Source organism: Sabethes cyaneus, chromosome 1, assembly GCF_943734655.1.
Source record: "Sabethes cyaneus chromosome 1, idSabCyanKW18_F2, whole genome shotgun sequence".
In the NCBI taxonomy this organism is placed as follows: Eukaryota; Metazoa; Arthropoda; class Insecta; order Diptera; family Culicidae; genus Sabethes; species Sabethes cyaneus.
In genome coordinates this window covers 107038459-107053086 of record NC_071353.1, presented here as the reverse complement: position 1 = coordinate 107053086, position 14628 = coordinate 107038459, and the positions used below count along the sequence as shown (strand labels likewise).

General features: G+C 43.2%; 2 protein-coding genes across 3 annotated transcripts; one reads left to right on the top strand and one right to left on the bottom strand.

Moving 5' to 3' along the window:
- Window positions 1-276: 276 nt before the first annotated feature.
- Window positions 277-2564, top strand: LOC128741572 (bifunctional arginine demethylase and lysyl-hydroxylase PSR). Of its 2 annotated transcripts, XR_008412218.1 has the most exons (6): window positions 277-533; window positions 616-974; window positions 1038-1382; window positions 1443-1631; window positions 1688-2097; window positions 2164-2564. XR_008412218.1 is itself a non-coding variant. In XM_053837497.1 (5 exons), exons 1-5 carry the CDS (start codon window positions 452-454, stop codon window positions 1901-1903), a joined length of 1191 nt encoding a protein of 396 aa, XP_053693472.1. In that variant the 5' UTR covers window positions 277-451; the 3' UTR covers window positions 1904-2564. The 2 variants fall into 2 exon arrangements, 1 of the variants encoding a protein (XP_053693472.1); XM_053837497.1 differs by having other exon boundaries at window positions 1688-2564.
- A 246-nt stretch (window positions 2565-2810) lies between these two features.
- Window positions 2811-4354, bottom strand: LOC128746065 (zinc finger and SCAN domain-containing protein 12-like). Its single transcript, XM_053843115.1, has 2 exons — window positions 4247-4354; window positions 2811-4085 (listed from the first exon to the last, which is right to left on the bottom strand). The coding sequence occupies exons 1-2, from the start codon at window positions 4352-4354 to the stop codon at window positions 2811-2813; spliced, it is 1383 nt and encodes a 460-aa protein (XP_053699090.1).
- Window positions 4355-14628: the final 10274 nt, after the last annotated feature.

The following is a 14628-nucleotide window of genomic DNA, read 5'->3' as shown; positions in this document are numbered from 1 at the left end:
AAGGTGGAGATAACGTCAGACTTGTGCTCATTCGTTCAGTGTGAAAATGTTAAAAATTGTCAGAGCTGCTGGATTTCAAAATCGGCAATTTTCGCTGCTGCGTGTTGTAATCGCTGCTGTTGGAAACCCCCCGATTTATAGCCCTTACTCAAAGCGACGCCTGGTTTCGAGTCTCAAGTGAAAATTAAGCAACACTTGAGCTGTTTAGTGTAAGCGTGCACCGAGAATTATAACTGTGAACTGTCATTCCGCCATTATCAGAAGTTGAATTTGCACATTCGCATCGCACTGACTCAACACGTCTGCCTTAGTTTGCTCGGTGTTTTAAGCCAAATTTTTTTCATTTTTGGACACCGGATAGCGTTACGTTGAGGCCGCGATTGCCAGTGTGGGAAGGCTAGAATTCAAGTGTGTTTGTAACGTGATAGCTGATCGTTAATAGTTCGAAATAATGTCCCTGATCGAAGGCGACGTCAAGTTATCGCACCGTACCAGGAAACGCGTCCGGGAGGTCAAGCGGAAGGCTAGACCAGGTGAGTGTGGAATTGGTTTTCGTTAAGTTTTTAAATTAAAGATTAAGATCAATCTAATCTGGTATATATTTCTATACTTCAGAACTAGCTGATAAGGCTGCCTGGGTTCAACTAGAGTTCTATAGAAAGTTTGATAAATTTCGAGAGTTCGAAGATAATGTAGACAGGATTCACGTGAAAGATGTAAGCCCGCAGGAATTTATCGATCGTTATGAGAGCTTGTACAAACCGGTCGTTATTGAAGGGATACAGGATGGTTGGAAAGCGCAGTACAAATGGACCCTTGAGCGGTTGGCGAAAAAGTACCGAAATCAGAAGTTCAAGTGTGGCGAGGATAACGACGGCTACAGCGTCAAAATGAAGATGAAGTACTATATCGAGTACATGCGGAGTACGACAGATGATAGTCCGCTGTACATTTTTGACAGTAGCTTTGGGGAGGTATTGTTAAAAAATTAATTCTTACTAAAACACAATGCCGAGTTCTTGTTTTTTTGTTTGCAGCATCACCGTCGGAAAAAACTACTGGAAGATTATGATATTCCGGTATATTTCCGTGATGATTTATTCAAGCACGCGGGAGAGGAGCGAAGACCACCATACAGGTGGTTTGTCATGGGTCCCGGCCGGTCCGGTACAGGGATTCACATTGACCCGTTGGGAACCAGCGCATGGAATGCTCTGGTTGTGGGTCACAAACGTTGGTGCTTGTTCCCTACCAATACGCCAAAAGAGCTACTCAAGGTTACTGGAGCCATCGGTGGGAAGCAACGCGATGAGGCAATTACTTGGTTTAATTTAATCTACCCGAAGACTAAACAGTTGGACTGGCCGAGTGATTGTAAACCGGTAAGAGATTGTACAATCAATGACCGTGCAGTGGCTTTAGTTTTCGCTTGATAATTTTAGATTGAGATCCTACAGAAACCAGGTGAAACAGTATTTGTTCCTGGTGGTTGGTGGCACGTCGTGCTTAACATGGATGACACAATTGCTGTGACGCAGAACTTTTGCAGTAAAACTAACTTCCCTGTGGTTTGGCATAAAACGGTTCGCGGGCGGCCAAAGTTGTCCAAAAAATGGTTCAAGGTGCTTCAGGTAAGGATGACAGCATTTCCTCTTCTGGAAGGATTTTATTTGTTTTTCTGTGTTAGGAATTGGAACCAGATTTGGCAAAACAGGCGGCAATGATTGATTTGGGTCAGAGTACCGGTGTGGCCTCTGATAGCTCGAGCAACTCTAGTTCCTCGTCTTCCAGCTCGAGCAGTGATGAAAGCGATAGTGATTCCAATACCGACAGTGGACAGGAATCTTTGTCGGCGCACAAGACAAAGAAGCGGCGAAAAACAGGCAGTGGTATGATGGCTTGATTACTGCTGTAAAGGCTAAAAAACCTTTTTTTTCTGTTTCTGAACTGCGAACCAATCACTTGAGATTTAAATATTCTGCCTAGATTGATTGGAGTTTAGTGTTTTCAACTAATGTTTAAGATTTTGATAATTTTTATTACATGGTGAACGTAACGAGGAAAATTGTCTGTAGAATTACCAGTCGTGCAAAATAAGTAAAAAGCAAGCCAAGTATTAACAATAAACTGAGAATCACTAATATAATAATTTATACGATCTAGAAATCAATTGAAAGTGCGAGATAAACGATACAGGTGTAGCCAAATTAGGGAAAGAGCAGCGGGTGCTGTTTTGCGAACGCTTAGGATAGGACAACAAACATTGAACCTCTCAAGATACACAGATATCAGATCAGCCTCAATGGGTGCAAAAGTAACAGCAATAACACTGTCTGCATCAAAACTAGAACAATTACTCGTGTTCAATTGCCTTGGACCGGCGAAAAAGTAAGTTGCATCATCAAAAGAAGAAATGTTAAAATGATATGACGGTACTGTGCCTTGAGTATAATAGCAAAACTAATTAATCCAATCTAGCAACCAGAAGCTGTAATTAATGATCCGGTAATGGAACCAGTTACAGTTGGAATAACAAAAGTATCAATTGGAATAGACTCGGAAGATGTTTCACGGATAGTGAATTAAAAAAAATCAAATTTAAACTTGAGTTTTATTTAGTATGTACTAATCAACATGTTATGCATAAATACGGCTCTTTCACAAGAAGAACTTTATACCAGCGGATTATTGGGGTATATGATACTTCTATTACACTTTTGATAAAAAATGTATTGAGTTGAACAGTTAAGTATGACGTGCTTGCGTCACATCGGCATTGCTTCCTTGTTCAGGTGGTTGCATGTTTCAGCCTAATCTTTCATAACAATCGGCACTCCTTCGGCCGCAGCTGCACTGGCAATCTCGTGCCGTTTACGGTGCGTAGCCAATCCGTACCGAGTGCCGAACGTCATCGGGCATTGAGTGCAGTTGAACGTTTTCGCGTCTCGTGCGGTGTGCTTGACCAACACGTGCCGTTTGAGGCCATCCTTCTGACGGAAAGCGAATTGACAGTGTGGACACACGAACGGTTTTTCGTTGGTGTGACGTCGCATGTGAAACGTTAGTGATTTCTGCTGACTGAAGCCCTGCCCGCACACGTTGCACACGAAAGGACGAATATTCTGGTGAATCAGCAGGTGCTGTTTTAGAGAACCGTTCTGTGTAAAGCCTTTCTGGCAAAGATGGCAAACGTACGGCTTATTACCATCATGAGCCTGCAGATGCCGGTTGAGATTGGTTTTAGTGGAGAAGAATTTAGCGCATTGGGTACATTCAAACTGCCCATTAATAGCCGATTTGTTGGTAGCAGATAATTTACCCGGATGGTTGGTTTGCTGCTTGATTTCATATTTAAACTCTTCAATTTGCTCAAGCTCGGGGGATTTTGCAGGATTTTCTTCTTCTTGATTGTCGGTGACGGTTTCATCCGATGCGGAAGCTAATTTCGGCTCTGAACAGTATTGATCTGGAATACTAATATAAATTACTTGTTCCGTTTCTTCCGTGTCATCCATCTGATCATCAGTTTGTTCTAACTCATCTGATTCCATCCCCTGCGGCAGAATACCATCGTCGTAGTCTACTTCAACTACTTCAAACAATTCTTTTTTTGGTTCCACCAACGGTTTTTCCTGAATGACTGCTACTGCACGGAATTTTTCTTTTCGCTGTTCTTGTTGCAGCTCAAACCCTAAATGTGGTTCCGTTTCCGGTTCTTGTGTCGGCTCCTGAACTTCTTGAATCACTTCAATTTCTGGTTCACCAGTATCTCCAGCGATCTGTGCTCCTTTTGTTCCAAGAGCACTATTTGTCTGGCTAGTGAGAACGGATACTTCCATGTTTCCCTCACCAATGCTTGAAACTTTTTTCACTTCCGTTACCTGCAGGGTGGCAATTTCGTCTTCCCCATCGTCATCATTTTCGGAGATTACCAGGGTCATGTGAAACTGATTATTGACATTAGCAATAAAATTCCGAAGTTGTCGATCGGAATGTTCGCTCTTTTTCTTAAAATCTGCTGCGGATTTCATACGTTCCAAACAGGTAGCGCATATTTTGTCCGGAAGTCCATCATTTTCGACGATCTAAAATAGAAATATTTTTTTTAATTATTCAAAAATTGCGCGCTTCGTCGGGTTAATCTAGGTAAGCAATTTTAAAACATCGTTCAAGTACACTCGATAGTAGTAAATCACGAAAGCAATCGGAAAATTAATTCTATTCCCACCGAGCTGCCGTCTTTTACCTCGAGCCCAGTGCAGTAAAGAAACTTTTGAGCGTACTGCAGTATAGCATGGGGCGCTTCTGATTTGCAACACACACGGCACACGTTGATATCAATCTTGATACTCATTTTTTCGCTAAACTTTTCGAATTGTGTTAATAAAACTGAGTAAAAATCTGAACTGCAATGATATTCAAACCAACGACGCGGACATCTTGTACTGCTTTAGTGTTTGCTGCGCGAATTGATTGTCAGATTGATCTTGCAAGCTACTTGCATGAAAGTTTACAGGTAGTTTTGTGCAAGTACGTTTGGTTTGTGTATTGGCTAGTCGTAAAGTTTGTTCGAGTACGCTAAATCTAGTACATTTTTTACCTGCGCAAGTTCGATTTGTTATGATTACTTCTTTTATGGATGATTGTAATGCAGTGGGGGTAATCCGGGTATAATCGACACTGTGCGTAAAACCGACATCCCTCGATTTTTAAAGTTATGAGCTGTTTTTTGCAAATCGTCTAATGCATTCTGTTTACACTTGTTATTTCTTACGTTTTAAGCCATTTTAACACCGCCGAAGTTCTAAAACTGTCAAAGCAAACAGCAAAACAAGACCGGTAAGCAGTCAAGAAACAGTCCTTGTAAAATTTCGCAAGTGGAATTTAAGTGTTTAAGGTGGAGAAATTTGTAAAATTCGACGCGCTCTGCATGCTTGATTTATCAGCGATTATTTTGTTAGTGTATTTTGAAAAAATACACCTGATTTTTTCGTTTATTGGTGCTCTAAACCATTGTTCTGAAATTTTGACGCAATTCGGGGTAAAATCGACACTTTTAGTCAGGATAAAAATGATACAGGCTTTGTGCTTGTACTTCTAGATAGTATGTATTTTAAGTTTAATGCGTTTATTTTTATGCTTTGGTTTAAAACTGAGAATCTGGGCCGAAAAACAAGTAAAAAATGTTAAAAGTGTAGGATAATAATGACTACTTGTGTGTCACCCTCCCGATTGAAGATTTACATATTCATTTTTGGTAACACTGCATTGTATGACATTTACTTTTTTGATCTCATTCTGTCTCATTGTCATGTGTATGAACCTAGTGGTAACACGCAAATAAACGTATTCCTTTTGTATACTAAAAGTACCGCGTTAATTAGTTTTTCCTCGAACTTTATCTCTTTTTATCCGAGTTCCACGGACAGCGCAGCTATTCAGTCCATCAGGTTATACGGCCCAGTTTCGGAAAGAACGGAAAAGTGTTTATTTTGTTTCTGCGGGAAAAACTGTGTTCCGGAAAGTTCCGAAGATTTGTGCGGTGATACAAAATGGCGGACAACGTAAAAGTTACCTTCGCAAAATTGAACGGCACGAATTACGGTTCGTGAAAGTATCGGATGAGAATGTTACTTAAGCGCGAGGGCATTTTTGATGTTATCGAGGATGCGAAATCAGAAGAGGTTGATCCGACGTTCGAACAATGGAAGAAAAATGACCGTAAGGCTCGTGCGACTATCTCTTTATTCGTTGAAGATAGCCAATTGCGTTTCGTGAAAAGGGCCGCGAGTGCGCGTGAAATGTGGGAAAATCTCCAAATTTACCACGAAAAAGCGACAATCGGCAATCAGGTGATGCTTCTTCAGCAATTATGTGGCTTAAAGCTTGGCGAAGGTGGAGATGTTGAAAAACACATCGAGCAGATTGAGAATCTATACGAACGACTCGATAATGCCGGTATCGAGCTAGGAGAGCTGCTGAGAATTCTCATGATGCTGCGTAGTTTCCCAAGTAACATTTTTGTTGCATAATAGCTTATTAAACTATTGTATAGCTAAATCCCGTAGAACAACTGCTTGATAAGCTGTTATACAACAAAAATGTTACTTGGGTTGCCTGTTTCGTACAACAGTTTTGTAACGTCGTTGGAGAACAGACCACAGGTAGATTTAACCATGGATTTTGTAGTCGGACGATTGCGCGACGAGTACCAAAAAACAACAGCAGCAAGAGAATGACAATGAAAAAGTCTTGCAAACAGATGTGAAACCGAAATTCGATAAGAAGTGTTTCTTTTGTCATCAAGTGGGTCATTTCCGTAGGAACTGTCGTAAGTTTCTGGCTGCGAAGAACGGAAAAACAACACTTTCGAAGAATGGCCCGGAGCAGCAGGCAAAACAAGCTGAAGTAAAACCAGCGGGGCAGCAGACAGCTGAACAAGACGGTGTTGTCTGTGGTGTAGTATGTTTTGTTGCCGGCGAAGTAGTACCTGACACTTGGATGTTGGACAGTGGCTGCCCAGATAACACAATATCGTAATAGAAAATACACATTAAATCGTTTTCATGTCAATTTCACATTGGAATTGTATAATGATTAGAGTATGTCAAGTCGAAGTGAACAATAAGTTGTTTTGCAGTCGTGCGTGTCTTCAAATACAATTCATGACTGTGAATTATAAAGCAGTATAGACGATTGCAATATTTGATTATATCTTAATCATATATTCAGGAGTATTTAGTTGCGTGTTATAAAAACTACGCAAAATAGAATTACAAATAATTGTCAAAATTTTCGAACGTATATCGCCTCCACTTTGGTACATATATGTTCTTATATGGCGTGAAATATAACTTTTTCGTTCAGATATGATTTCGTATATCTCAGTTGCAATCGAGATATTCAATCCAAATGGTTTACTGGGTGCACGTGCCACATGACGAACGATAAAGGTTTTTTCACGGAATTCAAAAGCGACGTAGTGGTTGATGTCACCTTGGCAGACGGCTCAAAAACGAAGTCAGCTGGTTGCGGAAGTGGAACTGTGTTTGGTATCAACGGAAATGGAAAGCGTATAGCTATAATGCTGGATTACGTTTTGTATGTTCCTGCCTTAGAAGGTGGATTGATTTCTGTTCGAAAGATGGCAAGTAAGGGTTTTAATGTTGTTTTTAAAGCAAATTTGTGCCACATAACATCCGCAAACGGCGAAGTAATTGCACTTGGTGAAATACACGGTAACCAATACAAGCTTAAAACAACACAACATTGTTTGATAGCAGCATGTAATCACACAGAGCAGTGTCAACATACTTGGCACCGTCGGTTTGGTCACCGAAGTATGGACGTTATGGGTGTTATCAAATCTAAAGATCTTGCGTCCGGTATTGAGATGAAGGATTGCGGGGAACACATCGTGTGTGAGTGTTGCTTGAAGGGAAAGCTAGTTAGAAAACCCTTTCCACAAATAGCTGAGCGTAAATCCAAACAGCCTCTCGATATCATCCACATGGATCTTTGTGGACCCATGGAGAACCAAACACCAAGCGGGAATAAATATTTCATGACTATGATAGATGATTATAGTCGGTTTTGTGTGGTCTATCTGTTGACGGCGAAAAGCGAAGCTGCAATTAAAATAAAAGAATACGTTCGTTGGACTGAAACAATGTTTGGCAGGAAACCTCGAATTGTGCGATCCGATAACGGAGGCGAGTATATCGGTCATAACCTTCAAGAGTTCTACAAATCGGAAGGTATTCAGGCGCAGTTCTCTACTCCATACTCACCTCAGTCAAACGGTGCTTCGGAGCGTAAGAACAGGGCGCTGCAAAAGATGGCGAACTGTATGCTGCTGGACGCGGGTTTGCCGAAATGCTATTGGGGAGAAGCAGTCTTGACGGCCGCTTATATACAAAATCGTCTACCGTCGAGAGTTGTTGATCGAACACCGTTCGAATTGTGGACGGGAGTGAAACCGGATCTCTCCAGATTACGGGTTTTCGGATGTGCTGCCTATGTGCACATTCCGGACGTGAAACGTAAAAAGTTTGAACCCAAAGCAAAGAAATTGATATTTCTTGGATACTCTACATGCCACAAAGGTTATCGTTTCTTGGATAAAGATACGGGTAGTGTGATTATAAACCGTGACGCGAGGTTCATTGAGCTGAGTAATGGTTCTGAGTCGCAGGAGGAGCTGAAAGAAGAGCCTCATGTCGACAGAGAAAGTGAAGTGATAGAAATCGTAAGCCGGTAAGAAAATTCGACAAATGATTCTGAAATGTCGGATGCAATCGATGAAAACTCTGTGTACGAAGACGCGGATGAAAGTGATTTCTATGGTTTCGAAGAGGCATTGAGAAGAAGCGAGCGAAATACGCGTAGTGTACTACCGAGAAGATTCGATGACTATATAGTCGGGCAGGTCACTCACAGTGAAGAACCAAGTGATTATTCTGAAGCGATGTCTGTAGCCGAGTGGAAAAGAGCGATGTGCGAAGAAATGGATGCTCATAAGCTTAATCAAACCTGGAACCTTGTGGATCTACCAATCGGAAAGAAGATTGTTGGTGCAAAGTGGGTATTTAAACTAAAGAAAGATGAAAGTGGCAGGGTAGTGAAGCACAAGGCCCGAATAGTAGCTCAGGGCTACTCGCAGACCCTTGGCATAGATTATTTAGAAGTGTTCGCGCCAGTGACTCGCCAAACAACATTGCGGGTAATGTTAGCTGTTGCTAGAAAGAAGAAGCTAGTGTTGAAGCAGTACGACGTAAAAACAGCGTACCTCAACGGTACCATCGAAGAAGAGCTGTACATGCGGCAACCGCCAGGCTTTGAGGTACCCGGTCAAGAAAAGAAAGTGTGCAAATTACAGAAAAGCATTTACGAGTTGAAACAGTCGGCCCGGTGCTGGAATAAGGCACTGCACGCGGTGCTTCTAAAGCAAGGTTTTGTACAATCCAACTCTGATCCCTGTGTTTACGTTCGTAAAGGTAAAGGTCCAACTGTGTATCTGGTTGTATATGTAGATGATCTTTTGCTTGGATGTACGGAGGAGAACGAATTGGATGAAGTCTTTGAAAGCCTTCGTGAACGCTTTGATATTACGTCTCTCGGCTTAGTGCGTCATTTTCTAGGCTATGATATTCAGAAAGAAGATGGTTACTATACCATGCGTTTAACTGCTTATATTAATGATCTGGTCAAGAAGTTTGGAATGGGGAATGCACACCCCGTGAAGACTCCCATGGATCCTAGCGATACATCGGTGAACAACGGAAGTCAACCTTTCGAGGATAATACTTTGTACCGTAGCCTAGTTAGAGCGCTTTTGTATTTGGCGGTGAACGCTAGACCGGATTTATCGGTGAGTGTAGGGTTGCTTGGCAGAAAAGTACAGGAGCCGAATAAAAGCGACTGGGCAGCTGCGAAAAGAATTTTGCAGTACGCAAATACAACCAAGGACTACAGGCTTAAGTTTTGTCCAAGTGATAGTTGGGAATTAATAGGCTATTCTGACTCAGATTATGCAGGCGATCAGCGGACAAGAAAATCAACGACTGGATTCGTATTCTTCTACGGCCAGGGACCAGTATGCTGGACCAGCAAAGCACAGGACATGGCGTTATCGACACTCGAAGCAGAGTACAATGCTTTGACTTTGACGTGTCAGGAAGTGGTCTGACTTAGACGATTGCTACAAGACTTGGACGAACCGCAGATTGGAGCTACAAAGATTTTCGAAGACAACCAAGGATGTTTAAGTTTCGCCAAGGCCGAGCGAGTTAGTGGAAGAGTGAAGTACATCGACACGAAGAGTCATTTTATTCGAGAGCTTTGTGAGCGAAAGGTGGTGGAACTTATTTATTGTCCTTCAAGTGAAATGATTGCAGACGCTCTGACGAAGCCGTTAGGACCGTGTTTGTTAAGGAAGTTTGTGGAGAGAATTGGACTTTTGTAATTGGAGTAGTCATTTAGGAGGAGTGTAGGATAATATTGACTACTTGTGTGTCACCCTCCCGATTGAAGATTTACATATTCATTTTTGGTAACACTGCATTGTATGACATTTTCTTTTTTGATCTCATTCTGTCTCATTCTCATGTGTATGAACCTAGTGGTAACACGCAAATAAACGTATTCTGTTTGTATACTAAAAGTACCGCGTCAATTAGTTTTTCCTCGAACTTTATCTCTTTTTATCCCAGTTCCACGGACAGCGCAGCTATTCAGTCCATCAAAAAGTGTCATCGACCGTTGAATTAAAAATGACGAATCCAAGGATAATTGAAAAATCAGGGGGGAAGGAGGGGAGGGGGTTGATTCTTCCTCGCTGTCGCTAGGCATACTATGGGCACCTTCCCTGAGAATCATAATTTTTTTAAGCAAAGATTTCACTTAATATTTATGAGGTGTCGGTTTTACCCTGACATGGTGTCGAGTTTACCCGCACTGCTGCTTGTTACTCCTGAAAATACAGAGTTTTCTTTTTCATTATATATCAAAAACATTCGAAATATGTATCAAACAGACCTCGTGGAATGAGGGATTTAGAGTTCAACTAAGATTCTGGGAGGTTTGTCGGATATTAATTGACCTACAAATATGGAATTTCTGTGGAAATTGTTAAGGTGTCGGTTTTACCCACAGTTCCCCTATGTTGCCAAAATCAATCCGTGTCAAAAACGAGCTGTTTTTAAATTTTTGCTTTACTGTCACTATTGATTGTTCAATACAAAATTTGTGTGTTACAATGTATTATAAAGAACGAAAACGGGTTTTCAATTGAGAGACGTTGATATAATATTCAAATAAAGTATGATTTAAAAAATCGTTAATTTAATCTTTAATCGTTTTAACTTTCATGTCCATATTATTCGCCTAACGAAATGTACAGAATGTTTTCGGATAGGTAGATAAGTGCGCAGCGCAGATAGCACGAAAGAAAGAAAAAAAGAAAAAAAGCAGAGTATGAGTGGGGTGCTCGGCTGTCGTCTTCTCGTCCAGTGCCGCACTGGGCTCACTCAACACATATAAAACGGAACCTAGCAAAAAAATTGGCACCGATGTGCTGAGTCACATTTGTTCGTACGAGAGTCGGCGAAGTGCACTGAAACCGGGTACGTGTGACGTATGAACGAAGGAGAATGTTTTAGCACGGCGTGCGGAGTGGCGCGTGCTTTCACATCTTCAGCAGCATAGAGCCGGGGTGGCTCGTGCTGTTTCAAACACTCGTTTCCATTCAACTCGGTCTTGGGCCACTCGTCGCCAATTTCCTAGCCGTCTCAGAAGTCGCAAATCGCTTTCGACCTGGGCATCGTGCACGTTGGGCCCCCCTGTTCCTGGTGTCGTTGGGGTTGTTGAAGAGGACTATTTTCGTCGCACTGTCGTCCGGCATCCTTACGACGTGTCCGACTCACCGTAGCCTGCTAACTTTCGCTAGATGTACGATGGGAGTCTCCCCAAGCAGTGCCTGTAGCTCGTGATTCATACACCTCCGCCACCCTCCGCTTTCAGTTTGTACTCCGTCAAATATCGTCCGCAGCACTTTCCGTTCGAACACGGCAAGGGCGCGTATGTGCTCCGTGAGCAGCGTCACGGCTTCAAGTCCATAAAGAACTACCGGTGTAATAAGAGTTTTGTACATTGTTAGCTTCGTGCGGCGACGTATGCTTCCTGATCGTAGCGTTTTACGAAGGGCAAAGTAGGCCCGATTTCCCGTTTGGATGCGCCGCTGGATCTCCTTACTAGTGTTGTTGTCCGCGGTCACCAGCGATCCCAAATACACGAACTCCTCTACCGCTTCTAGTTCGTCGCCGTCAACGGTTACCGTTCGTGGGAGGCGCGCGTCTGTTTCCTTTGAGCCTCTTCCTTTCATGTATTTGGTCTTAGACGCATTTATTTTTAGCCCAATTCTCCTAGACTTCGCTTTCAGTCTGGCGTAGATTGCCTCCGCCTCCGCAAAGGTCCTGGCTATGATATCGAAGTCATCTGCAAAGCCTAGAAGTTGGCTACTCTTGGTAAAAATCGTGCCTCTCGTTTCGATGCCCGCACGTCGGATCACTCCCTCAAGAGCGATTGAACAGCATGCAGGATAAACCGTCACCTTGTCTCAATCCTCGCCGCGTCTCGTAGGGACTCGAGAATGTCCCAGAGATGCGTACGAAACACCTCACTCGATCCAATGTAGCTCTGATCAGTCGCGTCAGTTTGTCCGGAAACCATGTTTGTGCATTATCTGCCATAGCTTGTCTCCATCGTATGCTGCTTTGAAATCAATAAAATTGTGATGCTTGGGCACGTTGTACTCCCGACATTTCTGCAAGATCTGTCGGATAGTAAAGATTTGGTCCGTAGTTGCGCGAGCCCCTATGAAACCCACCTGATAATTCCCTACGAAACCTTGTGCTATCGGTGACAGCCGGCGTAACAGGATCTGGGAAAGTACCTTGTAGGCGGCGTTTACTAGCGTAATACCACGATCGTTGCAGCAGTCTAGCCGATCACCCTTTTTGTAGATGGGACAAACCACTCCTTCCATCCATTCCTCCGGTAGCTTTTCCTCCTCCCAGATCCTCGAAATAACCCAGTGTAGAGCCTTTGCTAGCGTTTCTTTGCCATGTTTATAAAGCGCTGCCGGTAGGTGGTCCTTTCCAGCGGCTTTATTGGTCTTCAGCAGCCCGATTTCTCGTTTGATTTCTTGGAGATCAGGTGCTAGGACATTCCTATCTTCCATGGGCGCTTCTAGGTTAATTTCCGATCTGCCTTCTTCTGCGACTTCGCCATTGAGGTGTTCATCGAAGAACTGCTTCCATCTGTCGACCACCTCGCGCTCGTTTGCAATTAGATTCCCTCCCTCGTCCCCACACATGTCAGGTTCCGGTGTGTAGCCTTTCTGAGTTTGGTTCACCTTCTCATAAAACTTGCGCGTATCATTAGCTCGGAATAGTTGCTCAAATTCTTCACGATCTCTGTCCTCCTTTTGGCGCTTTTTCCTCCTCAGGATCGTGGTCAACTGGTTCCTATCTCGTCTGTATTTGGCCAGGTTTTCTCTAGTGGCAATACTTAGATAATTTTTCCAAGCAGCAGTTTTCCTCCACCGCTTGTTGGCATTCCCCATCAAACCAATCATTTTGTGTACTCCGAGGCTCAATACCTAGTGCGTATTCTGCCCCAACCGTCTTCGAGGTTTGAAGCACCTAACTCCTCGGAAGAAGGCAGTGCCTCATTCAGTACACGCGTGTAGTTCTCGGCAGCTTGCGGGTTATCTAGCTGCCTGATGTTCAGCCGAGAAGGGCGGCTTTGACGTGTCCGGTATACGGTGGACAGCTTTGAGCGCATTTCTTCCCTACCGACCTGGGCGTTCATATCCCCGATGATGATCTTGATGTCTCGTGACGAGCAGCTGTCGTACGTTACCTCTAACCTCGCGTAGAACGCTTCTTTCTCATCGTCGGGTCTACCTTCGTGCGGACAGTGCACGTTAATGATGCTATAATTGAAGAAAAGGCCCTTTATCCTCAATACACACATCCTCTCGTTGATGATAGATTGGAATCATGCGATCCTATATTCCGCCCCGCACTACAAAACCCGTTCCCAGTTCGTTGGTAGCGCCACCGCTCTGGTAAAACTGGGCCTTTCCGCCACGGATCTTCCATACCTTCTCTCCTTTGCGACAGATTTCCTGCAGAGCTGCGATGCCGAGTTTGCGGGGTTCAAGCTGTTCAATCAGCACCCGCTCGCAACCTGCGAAATTTAGTGATCTGCAGTTCCAAGTACCGAGTCTCCATTCGTCGTCCTTGTTCCGTCGCCTAGGTCGATGCCGAATATTCCGCTCCAAATTTGCTTGAAATTTGTAAGTTTTTTTAATTTAGGTGTGTAGCCGTACTGGGGCAACACTACCGAGTCTCGCGATGAGGCTGCCATCTTATAGTGCCGAGACTCACTATACATCCTTCTTGGTTAGTATACGACCTTAGTTTCCACCGGGGTTGGTTACCCGATCTCCGCTAAGGTTGCTCGTATTCCGGCTGGTACCACGAGGAGGTCGGGATCGGAGTTGCTGGATAAGAGGCTACCGACAACTATGGGGTCTATCTATATTCCGCATTATCCAGCCGTTTACCAAGCCAAGTGCTTTTACATGTCTGAATTAAAAACCTTACACACTTTTCCTCAATTACCTGGTAATCTGTTCTCTGTGGTAAAAAGCTAAAAATTTGAGTGAAATTCTGTCTATTCACCATGGGTGAGTATTTGCCAGTAAAAAGGAATGTTTTTCAATAGTATTTTACGTTTATACCTGGATGTCCTCGAAACAAATAGTGATTGGGGTTAGTCCCGGTGTAATGGTTAGCATTCACACCTCTTATGCTGAGGACCCGGGTTCAAATACCGATCTCGCAGAAGTCACGAAAGACCCCAGCTGTTAAAATGACTATAATCTAAACTATAATCTAAAAATAGTGATTACGAAAATTACCCCAAAAATTGTGGAAAGATATTAATATTTTAATCAATGTTTTAGGAACCTTCCGAGCATGTCCCGGCAAAATTTCACTCACCGTCAGATAGGTAAAATTTTATAGCATATAGTGAAAGCGAAAAATCTTCCGCCTGGTT